The sequence below is a fragment of the Dermochelys coriacea genome, chromosome 9 (genome assembly GCF_009764565.3).
Source record: "Dermochelys coriacea isolate rDerCor1 chromosome 9, rDerCor1.pri.v4, whole genome shotgun sequence".
NCBI classification, from domain to species: domain Eukaryota; kingdom Metazoa; phylum Chordata; order Testudines; family Dermochelyidae; genus Dermochelys; species Dermochelys coriacea.
This window is the reverse complement of record NC_050076.1, coordinates 104,838,132-104,861,680: the sequence shown is the minus strand read 5'-3', so window position 1 is coordinate 104,861,680 and position 23,549 is coordinate 104,838,132. Positions and strand designations below refer to the sequence as shown.

The 23,549-nt window shown below is 49.3% G+C and overlaps 1 protein-coding gene across 3 annotated transcripts in view; it reads right to left on the bottom strand.

Annotated features, from left to right (window-relative positions):
- The window catches only part of ITGB1BP2 (integrin subunit beta 1 binding protein 2), a 65,761-nt gene that overhangs the window by 9,104 nt on the left and 33,108 nt on the right, over nt 1-23,549 (bottom strand). Inside the window, exons 3-12 of one of the 3 annotated variants that reach the window (XM_043492861.1) lie at nt 20,867-21,063; nt 15,093-15,142; nt 14,778-14,834; nt 11,745-11,893; nt 11,522-11,640; nt 11,156-11,214; nt 9,445-9,515; nt 8,649-8,751; nt 5,405-5,524; nt 2,707-2,769 (exon numbers count right to left, since the gene is read on the bottom strand). In XM_043492861.1, the coding sequence (XP_043348796.1) occupies nt 2,707-2,769; nt 5,405-5,524; nt 8,649-8,751; nt 9,445-9,515; nt 11,156-11,214; nt 11,522-11,640; nt 11,745-11,893; nt 14,778-14,834; nt 15,093-15,142; nt 20,867-20,930 (855 nt within the window). In that variant the 5' untranslated portion in view covers nt 20,931-21,063. Of the gene's footprint in view, nt 1-2,706; nt 2,770-5,404; nt 5,525-8,648; nt 8,752-9,444; nt 9,516-11,155; nt 11,215-11,521; nt 11,641-11,744; nt 11,894-14,777; nt 14,835-15,092; nt 15,143-20,866; nt 22,299-23,549 lie in introns of those variants that run through there. The other 2 variants (XM_043492862.1, XM_043492860.1) reach the window with 2 other exon arrangements.

The following is a 23,549-nucleotide window of genomic DNA, read 5'->3' as shown; positions in this document are numbered from 1 at the left end:
GATTTCCTGGAACTCTATAAAATGTCAGCTCAGAAACCTCTTCCAGGAAACCCAAACTGCCTCAGCTAGCACAACACTTCCAGCTGCCCACATCCCTCCAGCTACAAATGAAAAGAAAATGAAATATCAATATCTGAATGGAACAGGGTCTCCTCTGGCTTCATGAGAGATGGTCTCAAGCTGGGATGGAACTGGGCTCAACTCTTGGGCACCCTTATGGCCCAGGAACAAGTGTGCCACAAGGAAGCTGAACAATAAGCAGAGCTGGTCTAGATCCCTAGTGTCAGAGCAGCATTGGCCAGTGAAGCCAGTCTGGTTGGTTGGAGTTAAACCAGAGGCTATATAGGCCCATCAGAGGACAGGAAGGGGGTGAGTTATTGGAATGGCTAAATAAGGGTTCCAGGAGAGAAGCCATCAAGGCGTGTTGCTAACTCCTGTGGGGTCCCTGCAGCAAGGGGCAAGGTGCCCAGCAAGGTTGCTCTGGAGCTGCTGTTCCAGAGGAGTAATAAAGCTGGCTGATGGCAGCTGTCTGCAGACCTGCAAGGAGTAAGAAGGCTTCTTCAGGGCCGAGTTAGCAGAGAGAAGGCACCAGCAGGAGAAGGTGATGAGCTGGATCCTCCTAGCTTGAGGAGTCATTGAGGCAAAAGTGGCCACTTTAGAGAGAAGTTGGCTAAGGCCCTACAGCTGGCTAAATTACAGCCCAGCCCAAGGCAGAAAACTGGGTTCTGCCAGAAGGAGAGACAGGGACTGTCTGAAGCACTACCCAGCTCCAGGAAGGTGAATGGGATGAGGGGTGTCTCCTGATCTGGGACAAAGAGCTGACCAGGACTCTTATAGGGACACAGAGCAGGGTGACCTGGGGCAACTAACACAGAAAGTTACCTCTATAAACAACTGAATAAGGCAGCCCCCATGAAGTGAGTGCATGTTCTGGAGCCAGCTTAAGTCTGGTAATTGATTGAAAGAACCTGACAGGGGCGCAGAGTGCACTGGCAGGGCCACAAGGGGGTGTGCTGGAAAGGCTCAAACCTTGACAAAGAGATGTCCCCTTGCCTTATGAGAAGGTCCAGGGTAAGACTCTGTGATGCCAGCCCAGTCCAAGCCAGCACTAGGGGCTCTGGAGAGTTCACGTTTGTACTTGCGATGCCTCCTCAAGAGCGCTGACCACTCTTTGTCCAGTACAGGTGTCCACAGTTCAAGAATGCTGCTAAATCAGAGGGCCATGAGAATCATTAAAGGATTAGAAAACATGCCTGAGAGTGAGCTCAGCTTGTATAGCTTAAAGAAAAGGTTAAGGGGTGACTTGATCACAGTCTATAAGTGTAACGCCAACAGACCCCAGTCGTTGGCAGGCCGGATCAAATCTGGGACCTCTGGTGCTTAGTACATGAGCCTCCACTGCATGAGCTAAATGCCAACTGGCTCTTAGCTAAGGCTGTAGAGCAGACTCATTTTACCTCTCTCTCTAAGTGGTCTCGAGGCCACTAGTTGGGACAGAACACCACACCCATGATGTGTGTGGGTTACATAAGCATTCACATGGTCCTTGCAATTAGGAAGGAAGAATCCCATGCACCGCTACAGGCTGGGGACCAATTTGCTAAGCAGCAGTTCTTCAGAAAAGGACCTGGGGATTATAGTGGATGAGAAGCTGGATATGAGTCAGCAATGTTCCCTTGTTGCCAAGAAGGCCAACGGCATATTGGGCTGTATTAGTAGGAGCACTGCCAGCAGATCGAGGGAAGTGATTATTCCCCTCTATTCGGCACTGGTGAGGCCACACCTGGAGTATTGTGTCCAGTTTTGGTCCCCCTACTACAGAAGGGATGTGGACAAATTGGAGAGAGTCCAGTGGAGGGCAACAAAATTATTAGGGGGCTGGGGCACATGACTTAGGAGGAGAGGCTGAGGGAACTGGGCTTATTTAGTCTGCAGAAGAGACGAGTGAGGGGGGATTTGATAGCAGCCTTCAAGTACCTGAAGGACGGTTCCAAAGAGGATGGAGCTCAGCTGTACTCAGTGGTGGCAGATGACAGAACAAGGAGTAATGGTCTCAAGTTGAAGTGCGGGAGGTCTAGGTTGGATATTAGGAAACACTATTTCACTAGGAGGGTGGTGAAGCACTGGAATGCATTACCTAGGGAGGTGAAGGAATCTCCATCCTTAGAGGTTTTTAAGGCCCAGCTTGACAAAGCCCTGGCTGGGATGATTTAGTTGGTGTTGGTCCTGCTTTCAGCAGGGGATTGAACTAGATGACCTCCTGAGGTCTCTTCCACCCCTAATATTCTATGATTCTATGGGGAACAAATATTTGTTAATGGGCTCGTCAGTCCAGCAGAGAAAAGTCTGACAGGCTCCCATGGCTTCAAGTTGAAGCGAGGCTCATTCAGATTGCAAGTAAGGTGTGAATTTTTAACAGTGAAGGCAATTAACAGTTGGAACAATTTATCAAGGATCATGGTGGCTTCTCCATCACAGACTACGTGTAAATCAAGATTGAATGTTTTCCTAAAAGCTCTGCTCTAGGAATTATCTTGTGACAGTTCTATGATCTGTGTTACACCCGAGGTCAAACTAGATGATCACAAGGGTCCCTTCTGGCCTATGGGATCTGTTAATTTACATCTTGGCATCTGAGCCCAACTTCCGTCCCTTTCCATCCACAGCTTGCTGGAATAAGGGAACCAAGATAAACAGAAATCTTACCCCCCAGAGATCCAGCTTTGCCTGGAAAACCTTGTCACCTTCGAACATGATATGGACATCAATCTGAAAGAAAGAAAGAAAGAAAGAAAGAAAGAAAGAAAGAAAGAAAGAAAGAAAGAAAGAAAGAAAGAAAGAAAGAAAGAAAGAAAGAAAGAAAGAAAGAAAAGTCTCTTAGCAAGTACAGAAGGACCAACTCTGCAGAGCCGGTGAGTGAGTGAGCATCAAAGCCACACAGCAAGCGAAAGGTGTCACCTCTAGGATACGCCTTTTGGGATAGCGTAGCTGCAAAGGATCATAGAAATGTAGACTGGAAGGGACCTCAATAGATCATCTAGTCCAGTGCTACTCAAAGTGGTGGTGCGCGGACCGGTGCCAGTCCACGAGCCATCGGCTGCCGGTCTGCACGCCCATTGGAAAAAAAAATTGCCAGTCCCCCACATCAGATAGCTTGAGAAGCGCTGATCTAGTCTATTCCCCTGCACTGAGGCAGGACTAAGTATTGAGACTAAGCAGCCTGATACTGTGGTGTGTGTCCCCACACAGGACAGCGCCCTCACTCCACCCCATTTCAGGCCTCTGTAGTAATGATCTGATAATCCATCTCCTGCCTATCCTGAAGCTCTATGGGAAAAGTCAAACTCCTCACCCTCAGCTCCCGGGCCCTGCAGCATCTACCCCCACTTGTGTGTCCTGCAGAAGGAGGAGAGGCTGAGAAGGGGACCCAATGTGTGATAATTAGACAGATGCTGAATTATGTAATTGCTTATTGTCTTGTTATTTACAGATGGCAGCAATGGGATATGGAGCCTAATGCTCTTAACTCAAAGTTATCAAAGACCTTTGTGGAGGAATTGTAATAATACTGAATTAACAAACCACCCAACGCCAAGACCATAATTAGAGCTGATGTGGCAGTTAAATGAAGAATTTCTTTCCTTGCCACACCTAAGCACTGCAAATTAACTTTGCTCCCTCTGCCTTTCCCAGCAGCCAAAATCTTAAGTAAGGCTTAAATCGGAAGCCTTCAGGAGATTTTAGAGATTCCAAGGCACAGTCACTAATCTCCACAGTGCCAGATTTTTGTGCTGATTCAGGGTGGCCAAGGGTTAACCCTTCAGCTTTACTAACAGACTCCCCACTACTAACAGAGGACTTACAAAACAGTACCGCTCATATGGAAACTAGCTGAGAGGATCGAAGAGTTTCAGGACACAGTGATGCAGAGGAAAGAATATGGCCACGTGGGATAGAAGCCCACTCTCAGTGTAAAAGGAGAAGGCCGCAGATGGGGCGCACTGAGCGTGTTGCTGTAGGATTACATTAAATGGACCAAAAGATGCTGAGGGTCAAAACAGGCTCAGCGTTATAATACCATTATTGCTGGACTTAATGGGAGAGACAGACTTCCCAGTGCCAGTAGCAAAAGAACAATCCAAACCCCATCCAGGAGTTCAGCCCAGGTTGCGATAGGCAAACTACTGGGCTGTCAAACTAGGGAACCAATCTTAGTCTGTGCCAGGAGGAGCTGCAGAGCTACTTAGATTCCAGGACCCTACTCAATAAATATTGCCAGAGTTTAGTTATAGATATAAAAAAAAATCAAATAAAAGGCATCTCAGCCTTGTTCCAGGTGTCTTTTGAGTCTACCCCTGCTCCCAGTTCAATGACCCCTCTCCTCTTCCCCTGATAAACAATATTCAGGAAGGGGGGGACAACCTCATCCTATTAACATTAACCAATCAAAACATATTTTGAAAAAATTTAATTATAAGCATTTCTTCCCTTTTCTAAAATCTTTTAACCCATCATACCGACCCATGACTTTACAAGGAGCCCTCAGCACAGATTGTTTTTGATGCAAACAGTCCAGTGTACCAGTCTATTTGTCTCCAACTTTTGTTAACTTTGGTAAACAATTTAATGTAACAGGGTGAGCCGGACTTTTGTGACCTTGAACAACTGCAAGTACAGGCCTCTCTTTGCTAGGAGTTGGGATTGGACGACAGGGGAAGGATCACCCATAACTGCCCTGTTCTGTTCATTCCCTCTGAAGCACCTGGCACTGGCCACTGTTGGACAGGACTCTGGGCTAGAGGGACCACTGGTCTGATCCAGGTTGGGCATTCTTATGGCCATTCTTAACACACCCTATCTACTCTCTACACAGCTTCATTCGTACAGTGAGAGGCAGTGACAAAACTGCTCCCTGTGGCTGCAGCTCCATAAAGGACAGCCCTCAGAAACCTACACCACAGAAATTAACAAAGGCAATCCTCTGCTGCCCAGCCACTCCTCAGCCAGGGCAGCAATACTTTGAGCAACAGTATCTCTAAGGCAGCCAATAGATAGAACACTGTCAGATATTGTCTCACCCCTTCAGCAAGAAATAGGGTAGTTCTATTCATATCAGGGTTATCCCACCAAAACTGAGATAGGGGCCAACTCCCTGCAGCAGGTAGTAGAAAGAAGAGAGAGATGGGCAGAGCCAAGGGGAATTGCATTTTCCTTCTTAGGAGCACAAGGTCCACCCTAAGAGTCTATATTAGAAATGGGGTGTTTAAGCTACTGTTCTGGAGAGCATTAGCATGCATACAAAGGGCACTGGCTGGCTTTGACAGCCTGCACAGGCCTTGAAGACTAGCACGCAGCAGGACAGCATTTTGCATTTCTAGGTCTGTTAGCCCTGGACCCCACATACCACAGTGCGATTGGCCATCACAGAGCTGAGTGCTGGCAGAGGATTCTTGGCATAAATTGTCACCACCACTTGGCTGCTGGTTTGATGCCAGTCTTGTCGACAAGAAACCAACTTCTTATCCTGGTGAGGAAAGGAGCGTGTTACTGAGGCCAGCCTTCAGCACACATGAGCCTGTATCTCCTCCCCCATTACAGAAAAAACAGATCTAGCCAAGGAGCCCTGCACCATTCCTCTGGGCTGATGAGTTTACTAAAGGCTAGAGTCACAGCACAGCACTAGAGGCCAAGCTGGCCCAGCACATCAAATGTAACACTGGGTTCTTTACATTTAGACTAAAGCCATTTCCAACCCAGTCTGCAGCCCAATGAGACTAAAGAGGGACTCACCATTGTGTGCAGGAGACAGGGAAAAACTTCAAAAACAGACTCCAAAGAGAAACTGCTAAGCTTGAATTAATATGCAAACTAGATACCATTAACTTGGGTTTGAATAGAGACTGGGAGTGGCTGGGTCATTACACATATTGAATCTATTTCCCTAAGTTAAGTATCCTCACACCTTCTTGTCAACTGTCTAAATGGGCCATCTTGATTATCACCATAAAAGTTTTTTTCTCCTGCTGATAATAACTCATCTTAATTAATTAGCATCTTACTCCACCTTTTCATGTTCTCTGTATGTATGTATATATATATATATATCTTCTTACTATGTGTTCCATTCTATGCATCCGATGAAGTGGGCGGTAGCCCACGAAAGCTTATGCTCAAATAAATTTGTTAGTCTCTAAGGTGCCACAAGTCCTCCTGGTTTTTTTGTAGATACAGACTAACACGGCTGCTACTCTGAAACAAAGCAATTACATCACTTTTAATATCCATCCTCCTCCTCTTCCACAGCAAGATCCTCACCAGGTTTTCCTAAGCCCCACAGTAATTCCCCAGGGAATCAGGGGTCTGACTCCAAAGTACACAATTCAGTCTTCCAATCAGTGCTCTCCTTCCTCCAAAACTAAATCTCTGTTTCCAGCCAGCCATGAACTTAGTTGGAGCATTTTCTCTCTCTCTCTCTCTCTCACACACACACACACACACACACAGCTTATACTGGCACTCATCATCCCAGGGCTAGAAGGCTTTGGGGGCAACACTTCTGAACAAAGCCATCTTAGGGAGCAAGTGTAATTCAACTCAGACTGGCACTGGCACTAGCAAGTATCTAACACAGAAATGTTTGGTGCTAGGAATATTTTGAGCGGCTTTTCCTGCATTCAGAAGTTCAGCTGCCTGTGTGATCCTCATGCACAAAGTCCGTGTCAGTGGGAGGCTGCCTGTCTAGGAAAGGTTTGAAGATGAACAGGCCCATAAATGTTACATCCAAATCAATTGTTTTAAACGTCCCTCTTAACCTGTTCTGTACCTCAGCCAGAGCCTTCCACATCCAAACTATTACAACCAGAGAAACATTTTCTACTCAGCTTTTCCCTTTGAAAGCCAGGCAAAGGCTTTGGGCACTTGACAGTGCAGACACTGCGCTAGCTGATCTCTCTCTCCTGGTCACAGGGGACATTAATCTCCAGGGAAGGGAGGCTTGAGCCAAGAGACCTTCCTCCCTAGCTGTTTATACTTACCCACCAGCCCATCTAAGCAGCAGGGCCTTGGCACTCAGTGTGGCGGGGCTCAGTGCCCCACTCTTGCTAACTAACCCTGCTTAACTTTTTCTATTTGTCACCCACCAATGCTTTCTAAGGTGTAAAAACCAAGAGCTGCACTTTCAGCCTGCCCCATCTACATAGAAGCTGTGCAGTAGCCATGCAAGGAACATTAGGAGAAATGACAGTTATGTGTCTTGTGTTATACCAGTTGCACCAGACACAATTCTATAAGAATGGCTCAGTTCTGTATTTCTGCCTGCTTTAGAAATGGGCAGAGTAATAACCAGCCATGCCAGTGGAGATGACTACCCTGTAGCAGTCAGATGAGTGTATGTTAGGATGTAATAGCAGGATATTTCAAAGGGCAGACTTGTGCTGGCCTGATTTTGTCCTCTCTCGTGGTTTTTAACAGCTAAGCAGGGCTGGGTCTGGTCAGTCCTGAACTGCAAACTTTCAAGGAAAAAATCCAGATGGGGCATGGGGACCACTTTGCACTTGCTGACAGGAAAAGCAGACTTAGTGTTAGCTTGGAAGTGCCTTCAAGGTTTGGGTGCAGCTTCCCCAGTCCCCTTGCCTGTTGAAATTGATTCAGCCTCCCTTGGAGGGTCACCCCTGGGGAGGCTGTTCATATTCTGCACTGCCTGGGTCATGTCTATTTAGTTTTGCTACCATGCCCTGACTTTTTAGCTCATTTCCATTAGGTTTGGCTGAGATGGCATTTCTTTTTATGCATCTATTGCTAGCAGTTTGAAACACCTGGCTTCTGAGCTAAGCTGCTCAGGCCTGGTCTCAGACTAGGGGGGAAAGTTTAAGAAAAATTTGAAAAAGGATCAGAGATTCAAACACATTTTAAATACAATGTTTTAATTTATCCTCAGTTTAAAAAATCCCTCAAGAAAGTTATATGCACAAACCTATGTGACAATAGCATGTGGTGAAAGGGCTGCATTCACTAAACGCCCTCACAGTCTGTCATGCAGCCCCACTCTTCAGTACATAAGCTACAGTATGGCTTATCCCGTGCGATCATACAAAGCCTAATAACACCTGTATGGTGGTTTCCCTCTTCAAAGCCCTGTGCTGTATAAATATTGTCCAAGTCCTCGCCACTGGGCAAAGTGACACATTATTCAGCAAACGACAGACTAAAATGGAGAGGACATTCATTTCTCTTCATGCTGGGTCTGCATTATGCCTGTAAAGAAGGGGCACAGTGAGCAGTCCTGGCCGAGTCCCACTCTCCCTACAAGGAGGGATTATTTGCGTAAACAGCACTAGCAGGATTTGACTCTTCATGCCTACTCTGCCCCTTTGCCTAGCACCCTGATGCTCCAATGCAGGCATTTGTGTTTCTGCCTATGCTGTGTACTCAGGAAAGGAGACTGGGGTGATGCTCGCACTCAAGGCCTCAGAATTACAATGGTTTCAACCGAAATATTTTTTGCATGTGATATTTTAAGAATTCGTTTGGTCTGTTGCCCCAGTGATGAGCGGATGCCACAGTTAGCAGCACAGAGTGAGCAGCAGTGACAGTTCAGGATTCCTTTGCTGTCTGCTCACTGCTCTAAGAGCCTTATGACAGTGGCATACCTCCTTCTTTAGCCATCTGTGTTTCCCAGTGCTACAGCCCTCTTGCTCCAGAAACGCACTGAAGTCTGTAGTTTTAATGCCACAGCAACTCCAGTACTTCATACTGGGGAAAGAGCAAAAAACAAATTAATCTAGGAATGCCAGAAAGGGATACGTTTCAGAGTAGCCGCCGTGTTAGTCTGTATTCGCAAAAAGAAAAGGAGTACTTGTGGCACCTTAGAGACTTACAAATTTATTTGAGCATAAGCTTTCGTGAGCTACAGCTCACTTCATCGGATGCAAATGCATCCGATGAAGTGAGCTGTAGCTCACGAAAGCTTATGCTTAAATAAATTTGTTAGTCTCTAAGGTGCCACAAGTCCTCCTGTTCTTTTTGAGAAAGGGATACATGAGTCTAGGGAAGATGGGAGCTCTAGGGGTTTAGGGTTAGAGCTAGAGGGAGGCAGGGAGACCTGGGGCACTCAAGATGCTGAGCATGGGGGATATGGTACTGACAGTTCCAGGCTGAACAAACTCAGAGGGACCAAGAGATGTGGCCATCTGTTAGCCTGTCTGTGTGACATGAGCTGGGGTGTCACATGGCCACAGGATAAAAATAACCAACACAACTGGCCATCTGTTCGGAGGAGCTGTGGACTGAGTGGGGCCCCCCAGGGTGAGTGTCTATTATTGTGGGGAAGCTTGCTGTGTGGCTGACTGGTCTGCCACTGAAGCGCGGAGTCAGAGTCCAAGGCAGGCAGGCAGTTTTTACAAGTATGGGGATAAAAGTCTCCTGGTTCCAAAGGATATTTCTTACCCCTCATGGAAGACAGGAACTCCTGGGTGAAAAATACAAGCCTCCGTCTCATTCTCTGCCCCCTTGTAGACCTGCCAGGGAAGAGGCAGTGGCAATGATCAGCACAGCATGCTGCTGAAAATGAAACCTGACCTGAACCTTTAGGGGAAGGCGGGAGGAGAATTCTTCTTTGCTTAAAGTGCAGCTGGTCCCCACTGTGTCCTGCAGGACATGGCTGGAGCCTCAGGACCTTCACTGACTGTCCCTTCCCCAGTTCTCCCCTCAAACACTTAGCTTAGTTTTAATCCAGTTGGAACCCCCACCCCATGCTGCTGTGGTGGGAGGTGAGTTTCTGACTGGACTTTTTCCAGGCATTTTTTGACAGCTGTGAAGTGGGGTGGCCTGGGTAGGCTCTTTTGACCATCTTATGATACGGACTCAAGTGCAGCCCATTGCGGATGGAGGATTTCTCACCAATGCCTGCTACTCTTGTGCCAAAGGCAACAGCATTACTTGCCTGTTCAGCAGGTCTAAGGGGGTAAAGCCCCTGGGAGTCTGGTTTCACCAGGTTTTTGGTCAGGGACATGTTTCTCCAGAGGTGCATGCTGTGGGGGGAGAGGTGAACATGCATTCAGTTCCGCATACAGAAGAGGGCACAGGGACAGGGACTCTGCCATTCCTTATGGATCTTGGGCAAATCGCTCCGAGTGTTGGGAAAGACACATGCAGCATGGGATGGGAGGCTCAGATACCAAGGGGATGGGGACAGAGACATACACTCACTATTAGCAGTTATTTCAGCTCCCATGCCCGTCACCTTTCCCTTCTTGCCATTTCCATGCTTCCCCATACTGTGTGTTTGCTCCCTCTGGTTTTGCTGGTTTGCTGGTTTTGCTACCTCTCCCACTCCCCACTCTCTGTGCTGTGCTCTCCCTCCTTTTCCCTGCCCTCTCAGTCTCTCCCTACATCCTTCAATCTACTCCCTTCTGGATCCCACTCTCACACTAATCCCTCCCTCCTACCAGCCCCTAGAACCCCTCCCTTCTCCCCATGATTACAGGCTTCCCAGCTGCACTGGGCTGAGCACCCCTGCTCCAGGGTTCTGAGGCAGGAAGGTTACACGCCTACACAAGCCATCAGTGTGCAATGCTGGTGTGATGGAACTGCTGTCTGCTATGCAGACCATTCCAGGGGCCTGCTCTCCTGGCCAGTGGAGCCTTCAGTAAGAGCTTTTTGGGAAGCCTGTTTGATTTCGGTGACAGAAGTGGAGACGCCAGCTTTGCTGTGGGACCAGCAGATTCCACCCCAAACCTTCACTGTGGCTGAAGAAAATCAGCTAGATGTTCCTGTCATAAGTCCTAGGTGCTAACACTTACTACTTTTGGTGGGCACTAGAGAGATCATGAAGACCCTCTCCCCTCTAGTTGCCAAACAAACCCAGAATCATAGAATCATAGGATATTAGGGTTGGAAGAGACCTCAGGAAGTCATCTAGTTCAACCCCCTGCTCAAAGCAGGACCCACACCCACTAAATCATCTCTGCCAGGGCTTTGTCAAGCTGGGCCTTAAAAACCTCTAAGGAAGCTGGTCCCTGCCAGTGTGGGGCACTGAGCCAGAATCAGCAGGGAAAGGAGCATGTTCATAGAGCTACAGCTCTGAGATCTGATTCCTCAGAGCCTGGGAAACCCTGACCTGGACTTTGGAACACAAAGAGCCAAGGGTGCAACTCACCGCCATACAGCCTAAGTTCTTACAGGTGGTGCCAGTTCTGACTTCCGGAATGGCCTCTGCTGTAATCAACACACATAGCAAAGAGCTCTTTAGTACTCCTTTTCTTTTTATCAGGCTTAAACATTCACCCAGGTGTTCCACTCACACGCCCATCACACAGGACCATGAGCCACATTATTCTTCACAAGGATACCAGTCCATAGCCCCCCAGTGCACAGCTCCGTCCTGGCATACAACCCCACAGCCTGCCACACCGTGCAGTCCCTCTGCATAACACACATACCTGTTTCTAAGTTTTGCACCCTCCATGCTTCCCATAAAGCACAGCCCAAGACCACCCTGCGAGGTCCATCCCCATCTTCTCACCCCTGCACAAGGAACCTCTCTCTGGGCATTGGTTTTTGGAGGCCAGCTTCAGCTTCTCCAGGGTCTGCTCCAGAGACCTGGACACTTTAATCAGCAGTGGCTGTCTTGGCTCATCAGAACTGGAAAGAAAAACCACACACAACACAACAACAAATGGCATTTTTTTCCCATCTTAAGAGGGAAGCAGGGGCAAGGCCATCTACATAGCCAGTGCCTGACTCACTTTGGCCTTTCACGTTGCATCTTCTCAGCTGATTTTGGGCTTTGGATGATGAGTTCTGTGCTTGGCTTGGTCTTCAGCTTGTTTGAGGTATCCTCTTGCCGGAAGGGCTCGGGGGGCTTCTCATTGCTGTGACACCCCTTCATGCAGCCCTAAAGGGAGGGACCAGAGACAAACATAACACTCCTTTTGACCTCCCCATGCAAGGGGCTTGTAGGTCATGGTCATAGACTCACAGACTTTAGGGCCAGAAGGGACCAGCGTGATCATCTAGTCTGACCTCCTGCACATTGCAGGCCACCGCACCTCACCCATCCCCTCCTGTAGCAGGCCCATAATCTCTGGCTGAGTTACTGATGTCTTCAACATGTGATGTAATGACATCAAGTTACAAAGAATCGACCATTTACTCTACTCCAGAGCAGCAAGTGACCCATGCCCCATGCTGCAGAGGAAGACTGCCCCAGAATTCCACAAAGCCAGGAACTAAGCACACTAATGTGTGGGACACTGTGCAGGGGACAGTCCCTAACCTCATCCGATGAAGTGAGCTGTAGCTCACGAAAGCTTATGCTCAAATAAATTTGTTAGTCTCTAAGATGCCACAAGTCCTCCTTTTCTTTTTTTCCCTAACCTCAGCAGCCCAAGGGAGTAGAGCGTCACGCTGTGCCCAGCTGCATTAACTGCCAGGAAGTTGTGCCAAAAGCATCCCAACAGCCTAACACTAAAGTGCAGCAGGAGGGGGTGGCCCAGGAACCTCTTACTGCCAATGGGCAAGGGGCACAGAGGGGGTGCTCGGGTGACAAGGATCTCCTGGGTCTGGGACATACAGTCTATCTAGTTCACCAAAGAAAAGCCAGTGTCACACTGGTCATCAGTATAATCACAAATGGCACGTACAGATGCTGGGTAAGGAGTTATGTATACACACTGGCAATTATGTACTTAAGGTCTGTGTCTAGGGCTGGCCACTAGCAAGGGTGAAAAAGCAGTTTCTGTCAGACAAGAAGTGTCTGGCTGTTTTCACCTAAATTAAGTACTGTATGGTTCACAGCAGGTCGCCTCTCCCTAGTCTGAACCGAATGCTAATGAAGGACTGTGAAGTAAGAGAAAAGTAACAGGAAGAAGCAAACAGCCGGGGGAGAGGGGTGGGAGAAGAGAGACCCCAGCTTGAGGTGCACATCAAAGATTTGCTCTAGAATAGTTGGGGGACAAAATGACACCCCAGATCCTTCCCTGAGGCAGCAAATGGACAGTCAGTTTGCTTCATAAAAGAGGGGTCTCAGCCAGGCTTGGCTGAAAACGCTGGTGAGAACAATGGGTAAGATAAGCTGTTAAACAAGAGAATAACTTGTTTTAGTCTCTAGAAAGCATGTTATGATTTTGATTTGTATGTAACCCATTTTCCCAGTATTCTCACTATCACGTGAATCTCGATTCTCTGACAACAAACGCATTCTTGTTTTCATTATAACTAGATCTCAGTGCTGTGGTGTTAAGCAAAGTGCAGAACTTGAGTTGAGTCTTACAAGCTGGAATACGGTTCCTTAGGGAACTGCAGGCCTGGTAATCCTGCGAGTGTTCAGTGGAGGGGGCTGGACACTACAGGGAACACTCCAAGGATCTGGCAGTTGGTGTGTCCCAATTGCTACCTGAACAGAGAAACCGAGGCTTCAAGAGGCCTGGAAGGCTCTACATGTGCTTCCACAGGCTGGTGGTTTCAAGGATCTGATCCAAATCTGGCACAAAGAAGACTTCCGCATATTGAGGGTAGGTGGTGATGAGGTGCCTCACAACCCTGGGGACCTCTGGGGAACATCATTGAGAGGCCTCTGGCTCTTCTTTCTGTGTACCAGCCCTTTGCTGGTAAAGGGCAATGTGCATAACAGTTAGCCAGAAAGGCAGACATTGCAATAATCAACACAGGAGATCCCAGGGCCTGAGCAGGAGGGTTAGCTACTGGGACGGAGATGGGTGGGAGATTTTGACCTGCTGCAAATGAAGAAATGGCAAGATTTGGGCTTGGCCTGGATGTGATGGGAGGAGTGAGAGACGGCCCCCAAGTTAAGTGCTTGAGTGAGAGAAAAGAGAGTTGTGAGGAAGAAGTAGAGAGAATTAAGGAAGGAAGATTTTTTTCAGCCATCTTAAATATGACTGGTAAGCAATCCAGGAGCAGACCGTGAGAGACTGAGAAGCAGGAATAGGCAGAGAAAGTTAGATCCATGCCCATCAACTGGTATCTAGGACTCAGATGAGTAACATGATTAGGTTGAGAGAATTCCCACTAGAGAAGGGGAACCAGGGGAGCTGGGTGGGACATGGATGGACCAGATTCTGGACAGGGAATTGGATGGAGAGGAGACAGACTGGATGGAGACAAGGAACCAGTCAAGAGAGGGACAGACTGGCAGGGGCAGAGATGGGGAAATGGACAGGGCGGGGACAAACCAGGCAGAGATAAAGATCTGGCCAGGGATGGACCAGCCAGGGGTAGGGATCTGGCCAGGGATGGACCAGCCAGGGATAGGGATCTGGCCAGGGAAGTGGACAGAGCCGGAACAGACCAGCCAGGGATAGGGATATGGCCAGGGAAATGGACAGGGCAGGGATGGACCAGCCAGGGATAGGGATCTGGCCAGGGAAGTGGACAGGGCAGGGATAGACCAGGTGGGGATAGGGAGCTGGCCGGGGCAGGGACAGACCAGATGGGGATAGGGATCTGGCCAGGGAAGTGGACGGGGCAGGGAGGGATTGGCAGGGGATAGGGATCTGGCCAGGGACGGACTAGCCGGGGATAGGGATCTGGCCAGAGAAGTGGCTGGGACAGGGACAGACCAGCCAGGGGTACGGATCTAGCCAGGGAAGTGGATGGGGTAGGGACAGACCAGCCAGGGGTAGGGATCTGGCTAGGGAAATGAACAGAGCAGGGACGGACCAGCCAGGCAGCCAGAGGGTTCTGGTGTTTTGTTTTGGGGTCCAGGTGTGTCTGAGAGAGGTGGAAACTGGAGCACCTGTAGAGGTGAGTGGGTTACATACCTTTATAGAGAGAAATTCTGAGAAGTCTGTGGTTCGTTTCTTGCAACAAGACCAGCCCTGGACACAAGAATAAGATGTATATGGTCAGGTATGGAAAACTGCACTGACCTCTAGATCCCCACATCAAATACACACTTTCTTATATCCCGGATCTCCCTTTGTCCTGCATGGACTGTCAACCATACACATGGATACATGGACTGTCACCCATACACATGGACACATGGACTGTCACCCATACCTCACGTAGGCAGCTGTTTCTGGCACCTGGTTCTGAACTTATGACAAGAGCTGTCCCTTTGCTGCTGCACTCACCTTCAGGGCATCATGGAATATTGGAACACCTGGGTGGTACACACAGGAATCTATGAGCCAAAAACAAGAACATAAGAACAGCCATACTAGGTCATGGTCCATCTAGCCCAGTATCCTGTCTTCCGACAGTGGCCAATGCCAGGTGCCCCAGAGGGAGTGAACAGAACCTGTAATCCTCAAGTGATCCATCCCCTGTTGCCCATTCCCAGTTTCTGGCAAACAGAGGCTAGGGACACCATCCCTGCCCATCCTGGCTAATAGCCATTGATGGACCCATCCTCCATGAATTTATCTTGTTCTTTTTTGAACCCTGTTATAGTTTTGGCCTTCACAACATCCTCTGGCAAGAAGTTCCACAGGTTGACTGTGCATTATATGAAAAAATACTTCCTTTTGTTTGTTTTAAACCTGCTGCCTATTAATTTCATGTGGTGGCCCCTATTTCTTCTGTTATGAGAAGGAGTAAATAACACTTCCTTATCTACTTTCTCTACACCAGTCATGATTTTATACACCTCGATCATATCCCCCCTTAGTCATCTCTTTTCCAAGCTGAAAAGTCCCAATCTTATTAATCTCCCCTCATACTGCAGCCGTTTCATACTCCTAATAATTTTTGTTGCCCTTTTCTGAACCTTTTCCAATTCCAATATATCTTTTTTGAGATGGGGTGACCACATCTGCACACAATATTCAAGATGTGGACATACCATGGATTTATATAGAGGCAATATGATATTTTCTGTCTTATCTATCCCTTTCTTAATGAGTCCCAACATTCTGTTTGCTTTTTTGACTGCCAAGGCAGATTGAATGGATATTTTCAGAGAACTATCCACAATGATGCCAAGATCTCTTTCTTGAGTGAGAAGAGCTAATTTAGACCCCATCTCTCAAAACAGAGAGTGTCAGCGCTTCAGGACACAAATCCCTACTGGTCAGCCAGCCTTCCTGCCATGCTCCCTACAGCATCCCTGTGACATACCCGGGGCACAATCCAGACTAATGAGTACTGTGTCACCCCTGTAACCTTGGGTGCTTTATGATGCCCTTCTGTAGCAGCTCCCACCTGGGCTGTTCACAAACAGCCTTCCAGGGCTTGCTGGTGAGCCACTGCTGCCTGTTCATTCAGCTCCATGGCTCACCGATGGTCAGTTTCCAGCCGCTGCTCTTATGCCTGCTTTTCTTTGACTCACTTTCTCTGTCTCTCTTTTTTCTCCAATCTGGCCAGCTCTAGCTTTGAAGTTCTGTCGCTGCTGCTCATTTTTATAATTTACTGTTTCTATTTCCCTTACTTGAAATAAGTAAACAGAAAACAACAAACTGTAATGTCTCTGTGACTGTTTCCAGCCACCAGTGCTATCCCAGTGCCTGAAGTGTAAGAAGCTCAGGGGTGAAAGTAAGTTAGAGGACTTACCGGTACGGTACGCCGGAGTCCTGAGCAGGGGGCGTGGCCTCAACCAGAAGAGGCAGGGCCTTAAATCCCCCGGGCCCTTTAAATCTTGATTTAAAGAGCCAGGGCTCCAGCTGTGGTAGTGGCGGCTGGGAGTCTGGGGCCCTTTAAATCACGCCCGAGCTACCAGCTGTCGAGGTGGCTGGGAGCCCCGGGGCTTAGGGGCAATTTAAAGGGCCCAGGGCTCCAGCTGCCGCTACTGCAGTGGAGCCCTGGGCCCTTTATATCACTGAGGAGCCCTGGGGGCTCCCAGCTGCCACCGCTACCCCAGGGCTCTGGGCTCTGGCAGAGCTTTAAAGGGCTTGGGGCTCCGCTGTGGTAGCAGCTGCTGGAACCCTAAGCCCTTTAAATCCCCACCTGAGCCCTGCTGCCCGAGCCCTGGGGTGGTGGTGGCCGGGCACCATCGGGGATTTAAAGAGCCCCGGGGCTCCAGCCGCCGCTACCCCGGGGCTCGGGCAGCAGGGCTCAGGCCAGGATTTAAAGGGTCCCAGGGCAGTAGCAGTGGCTGGAGCTCCAGGGTCCTTTAAATCCCCACTGCCGCCCTGCCGCCGCTACACCAGGGCTTTAAATTGCCCTCTCGGAAAGCCAGTCCTGGTACGTCGCACTGGCTCTTACTGGTACGCTGTACCGGGGCGTACCGGCTTACTTTCACCTCTGAAGAAGCTATGCACAAACCCTCATTCTCTGCACCAATGTGACATACCAAGGTACAATCCAGACTAATGAGTAGTAGTGTCACTCTGTCCCCTAACCTGGGGTGCCCTTTACCATGTTGTGCTGCTCCTCCAGTCTGGCCTGCTCACAAACTGTCTCCAGCATGTAAGTCACTCCCAGTGATGTCTGTATGCTGCAGCCAGCCAGCCACGCCGTAGCTCTTACTAGCTTTGATTATACTGCAGGGTGACCCCAGCACACCCCCAGTGTTAGGCTTTCCCCTAAAAATAGGTGTCCTGTAATCCCCAACCCTCTCCTGGACAATACAAATATGATAAGTCTGTAATTTTTAAGATAATAATATGCCATCTTATTATTTTAAATAGTTCTTCAGACACTTCAATTTAAACACATTGGATTAGATAAAACAATAAAAAGTGTATTAACTACACAGAGAGATTTTAAGTAATGAGACATAAAAGTCAGAAATGATTTACAAGAAAAATAAAGATAAAATATAATTAGTGCCTAACTTAACAAACTATACTAAATTCAAAGCAAAACTTTTCTCTGCACATGCTCTCAACTGTCTTGCTGATGAAACTTTTAGGCCAGGACCCCGGCTTCCTTTGTCCCTTCTCATGTGGGGAATCAATGGACAGAGAGAGAGGAAGGGAGCAGGGTAAGTGTTCCTTGAGGTGTTTACCCCTCATTTTTATAGTGTCAATCTCCCTCTTGAAAACATTTCCAGCTGAGATTCAGGACATAAAGCAGGGTTGCCCAACTTACTGACCCTCTGAGCCTCATACAAAAATCTTCAGAAGTTAAAGAGCCAGGGCCCACCTGCCAGAATTCAGGCCTTCATCCCCATTGGAGGTGCCTGCTGGGGCTCTGGGTTTCAGCCCCTCTTCTGCTGAAGCCCTGAGACTTCTCCATCCCTGCTGGGCCGAAGCCCCTACCCCACTACCCTGTTGCAAGGCAGAGGCCCCGAGTTTCCCCTGAGTCTGATAAGCGGAGAGTGGGGGCGTTGGCGGGAGCCGCGCTTTAACAGTAAAAGAGACACATGCAGCTCACAAGTCACAGTTTGGCCACCCCTGACATAGAGAGCCTATAGGGAAGGATATTCCCTACTGCTCTTCCTCACTGGTTGGAGTGTCTTTTGTTTCCCTTCCTGCTTGATGACTCTGTTTATTGCTTAAATCAAATTAAGCAGAGCACACATTCCTATGTTTGACACAGACCTGTTTGCCAACCTCAGTTTAGAGCATATGTTAAGATCACCATATGGGGGAATCTTATACATCACAGACACTGTCGCCACACACATTTAATCAGGACAATACAGACCAGCAAATTACGAGTTTTCAGACGGTACCTCACAAGGCATTCTCTATACAAAGACTATTACATCAGTGAGTAGGGTGTGAATACAGGTGTACACTCTGTCATGGCCAACCTGCTGGGAGAGGCTGCAGCAGGAGTAGCTGGGTGCTTCCCTCATAGCCAGTGCTCCTGCCCTGCTCTTGACAGCGTCCCCTCCTGGGTGAGGCTGCGACTGGAATAGCTGGGACATCCTCCACGCACCCACAGCCAGTAAGTGTCTGCCCTGTTTCCAACAGGGCGTCCTCCTGGGAGAGGCTGGGAATGGAGTAGCTGGAGCTCCCCAACAGCCAGCACTCCTGCCTTCATCCCTGTGGTGGCCCAGCTAGGAACTATGGGGACAAGGGTGCCGAGCAGAGTATGTGTTCTTGAAGCCTGCTCCAGCCACCAGTGAGGTGCTTGTCAGAGCAGCAGGTCCTTGCCCTACAGAAGTGAGTGAGATTGCAATATGAAGGATTGCCTGCCGTTACCCCTTTCTCTAGCTCAAGCACGTGGGCCAATCAGGCTATTAGTAGGAGGCCTATTAGAAGGGGCATCGCCAGCAGATCGAGGGACATGATCGTTCCCCTCTATTCAGCACTGGTGAGGCCACACCTGGAGTACTGCGTCCAGTTTTGGGCCCCCCACTACAGAAGGGATGTGGACAAATTGGAGAGAGTCCAGCAGAGGGCAACGAAAATTATTAGGGGGCTGGGGCACATGACTTATGAGAAGAGGCTGAGGGAACTGGGCTTATTTAGTCTGCAAAGAGAAGAGTGAGGGGGGATTTGATAGCAGCCTTCAACTACCTTAAGGGGGTTCCAAAGAGGATGGAGCTCAGCTGTTCTCAGTGGTGGCAGATGACAGAACAAGGCACAATGGTCTCAAGTTGCAGTGGGGGAGGTCTAAGTTGGATATTATGAAAAACTATTTCATTAGGAGGGTGGTGACACACTGGAATGGGTTCCCTAGGGAGGTGGTGGAATCTCCATCCTTAGAAGTTTGTAAGGCTCACTTGAGAAAGCCCTGGCTGGGATGATTTAGTTGGGATTGGTCCTGCTTTGAGCAGGTGGTAGGACTAGATGACCTCCTGAGGTCTCTTCCAACCCTAATCTTCTATGATTTTCTATTTGTAGGTCTGGTCCGCAGGGTAACACTTCTCAGATTTTCATTTTACGCCCCTATTAGATACTTAGCTTGGGACAGGCACCTGCAGATGCCCTCTGGACCAGAGGTGAAAGTAAGCCGGTACGCCCCGGTACGGCATACCTGCAAGAGCCCGTGCGCTGTACCGGGGTGGATGGACTTCCCAAAGCGGCAATTTAAAGGGCCTGGGGTTCCCAGCAGCACCCCCGGTCCTTTAAATTGCCGCCAGAGCCCTGCTGCCAGAACCCTGGGGAAGCGGCAGCATTGGGGCTCTGGCAGCTACTTAAAGGGCCCGGGGCGGTAACGGCGGCCTGAGCCCTGGGCCCTTTAAATCACCGCCGGAGCCCTGCTGCCGCCTCCCCAGGGCTCCAGCAGGCTTCGGGGACGATTTAAATAAGGACCTGGGGATGTAAAGGTCTCGCCTCTTCTGGTAGAGGCCCCTCCCCCTCCTAAGGACTCCGGAGTACTGGTAAGTCCTTTAAGTTACTTTCACCCATGCTCTGGACAGTCAATGCCCTACCTGGTTCTCATGCACCTCAGGAACCAGAGACTGTTCTGGGCTTTGAGGAACCTAGCGTAGCTAAGAGCAGATCCTAGGGCCCCCGTGTACCTGGAACTCCATCAACAGCTGCTATGACCCTGACCTCAGAGATTCAGCCCCCATCTGGAAGGGAGTTCTCATTGACACCAGTTGCCTCCATTTACCTGAACTTCACTAGAGCCCTCACTCAGGCTCCTGGCTTACTCAGAGAATTGGCCCTGGAAAAAACATTAAAATGCTGCCAACTCAATTAAATACTTCCAGGGGATTGGATGGGGGAAGGGGGCTGAATTTATTTTCATGCCAAGGGCCCCAGGTTAGCTTAACCCTGCCATGCAATTCAGTGCAGATTTGTGTCAGCTCATGGGCAGAATTTGCATCCCATTCCACATTTTCAGGCACCAGCTATTAATTGGCCATGGATTTCCACATGCAGCTGAGTGCTGCTGACTCAGATTGGCATTTCCAAGAGTCAGGGAATCAGCTAGAGCAACTGGCTTACTGAAAATCCCAGTAGTTCAACTTCTGTTACCTGACACAAGGGCAAGGAAATATATAACAAGATTGAGGAAAACGGCTAAAATCTCAGCTCACTAACTCCTGGAAAACAAATCCACTTACCCTCAGAGTTCTTATCGTCATCAAATCTTTGCCCACAGCCCTTGTTGTAACACAGCAAAGCCATTTCCAAGGCTCGAACACAGCAATTGTAACTCCTGCCCTGTGGTGCAAAGGGTCTGTGCACAGATCACTGTCCCTGCGCTGATTAATTACATTGCTCCGCCATGTTGCTGTGCAAAGCCTGCTGCAGAGAGAGGCTGGAAGGAGAGAGAGATGGGCTGGGTCTATCTTTAGGCACAGCCAGAAAGAGGCAGTCTGGCAATCGGAGAGCAACCCAAAGATGGGCACATTGGCCCAGCAGCTGAGCTGGCTAGACATGTCTGTCAGCTTCAAGTGCCACTGTCTGAGCAGACATTTTTGTCCTGCCCCCCTCCTGAGAGAGGAGGGCCCACAGCAACTGCAGGCGGGGAAATGAACAAAATAAGAAAGAAGCCAAATGTATCCCTAGTGCAAGCCCACAAACTTTCATGCCCTGGCATGAATAATGATCTAATCCCTGTGCTAGGAAGGCTGCTGCGGCCAAAGGGCCTTTCTTTGTCCTGCTCAGTGACTCCACAGCACAATCACTCATCTTGCAGCAGCACAATTTTTCCAGTGACCTGCTCAGTCTGACTTTTAGGAAACCAAGCTGGGTTCTTCGGTTCTTCTCCCTGCACCGCCACCAGCCCCGAGAAGAAGGTAGCTAGTGAATCATAGAATATCAGGGTTGGAAGGGACCTCAGGAGATCAATTAGTCCAATCCCCTGCTCAAAGCAGGACCAATCCCCAATTTTTAACCCAATCCCTAAATGGCCCCCTCAAGGATTGAACTCACAACCTTGGGTTTAGCAGACCAATGCTCAAACCACTGAGCTATCCCTCCCCCTGAGCTATCTGTTGGTGAGTCCAGCACATCCATTTATGTGAGTGTGACCAGAAAGCAAAGGTTGGTGTTTTTTATTGCATATGCAGTGTCACTGGGGTGGGGATAGAGGAACATCCTTAAACTAGCAGACAAACAGTTCAAATGACATGCTTAAAGCACAGTTTCAATCCGAGTGCAGGTGTGTGGCCAGGTCATATTAGAACAGGGCTTCGGCAGGTACTACATTTACATAAAAATTTTCTAATCATATCCCTACTTTTAATTCCTTACACAGTGACAAGGAGGAGACTGGATTATGAGGCAATACATTTAAGTATCCTGAACTTCACTAAGAGGGAAAAGAATATTTCCAGTAAGTGATTCTAAGTCTCAACCTTGGTGTATGGAAATATTTGGCCAAGGACAAGGCAGGGTTCAGATAATCCAAATGTTACAGAAAAAACCAAAGGTTTCAAGCAAACCAAGGGAAGAGACATTCCAGAAGGTCCCAAGCGCATGCACTGAGCCTCCAGAGTGACACTGCTGTTCCAATGACTAAGGAGGCTGAGGGAGGAAGGTGCCAGCTATTGCTAGTGTGACGGGGCAAGGCCAGATGGCTATGGAAGAGTAGTCTTATTGGGATACGGGAAGTGGGCGGGCAAAGCCCGTCCACCGCTAAAGGATCCCCCCCAGCCTAAAACGGGGATTCACAGGACCTAGATACCAAAAAATTCCGGGGGACAACTAATGAAATAACAGGGACAGGAGTGTGGTCAAAGGGTCAAACGAAGGGAACCAGACGGGGACACCGAGCAGAGAACCCTGGACAATGCCCACTGCTCCTCAAAGGCGTCAAGGGAGTCAGAGGACGCCACCCAGAGGAACTCTGCCCGGATACGTGAACGGACCAAGGATCAGAAATAGGCCCCACAGTCACAGGAGACTTCATCGGCCAACCTCCTCACTCTGGTTTTATAGATGGCCATTTTAGCTAGGGCCAGGCAGAGGTTTACCAGGAGATCCCGTGACTTTGTGGGGCCATGGATAGGGAGTGCATAAATGAGAAGGTGAGGGGAGAAATGCAACCAAAAACGTAATAAAATATTGGCGAGGAGCCGGAATAGGGGCTGCAGCCTGGCACACTCCAGGTATATATATGCCAGGGTTTCCCTCACACCTCAAAAGAGGCAGGTGTCTGGGATTGAGGTGAACCGCGCCAAGTACACGCCCGTGCTCACGGCTCCGTGAAGGAGCTGCCAACTGACATCCCCGGCGGGTCTCGGGACTAAGGTGGAGCATAGGCTGGCCCACCGGGGCTCCTCACCCTCCAAAGGTGGCAGGAGGTCCCATCATTTTGTATCGGGGCGGGACACAAGGGTGAGGGCGTGAAGGGTGTGGAGCACAAGCGTGTAGAGATGTTTTCTTGGTGTGGTTTGAAAGCAGACCGGCTGCATCTCGTACAGCCAGCTTCTAATGAAGGGGTGAAGGGGTCGGTTGGGTCCACGGGGCAGGGGTCCAATTAAAAGGTCTGGCGGACCTGGAGTAGGGGGTGGGCGGGGCGTGCCCTCGTGCAGGACCCGGTTGAGATGAACCCGAGTAGCGGGCGGCAAAGCGGCCTTCACCTCTTGAAGTATGCGCCGGGGAGTACAAGGTCTGGAAAGCCCCATGCGCTGAGCAAGCGTCAGGGGATCCAGCCAGTCTCCCCGGTCATAGTCCAGGAGGTCTCCAACTCTTGTGACCTCTGCCAGGACCAACCTCTGGCGCACCAAGTGGGACTCCGCCACCTGCACACGGAGCTGGGGGTTGTGTAGCAGGGGCTCCGCGAGGAGATCTGCCCCC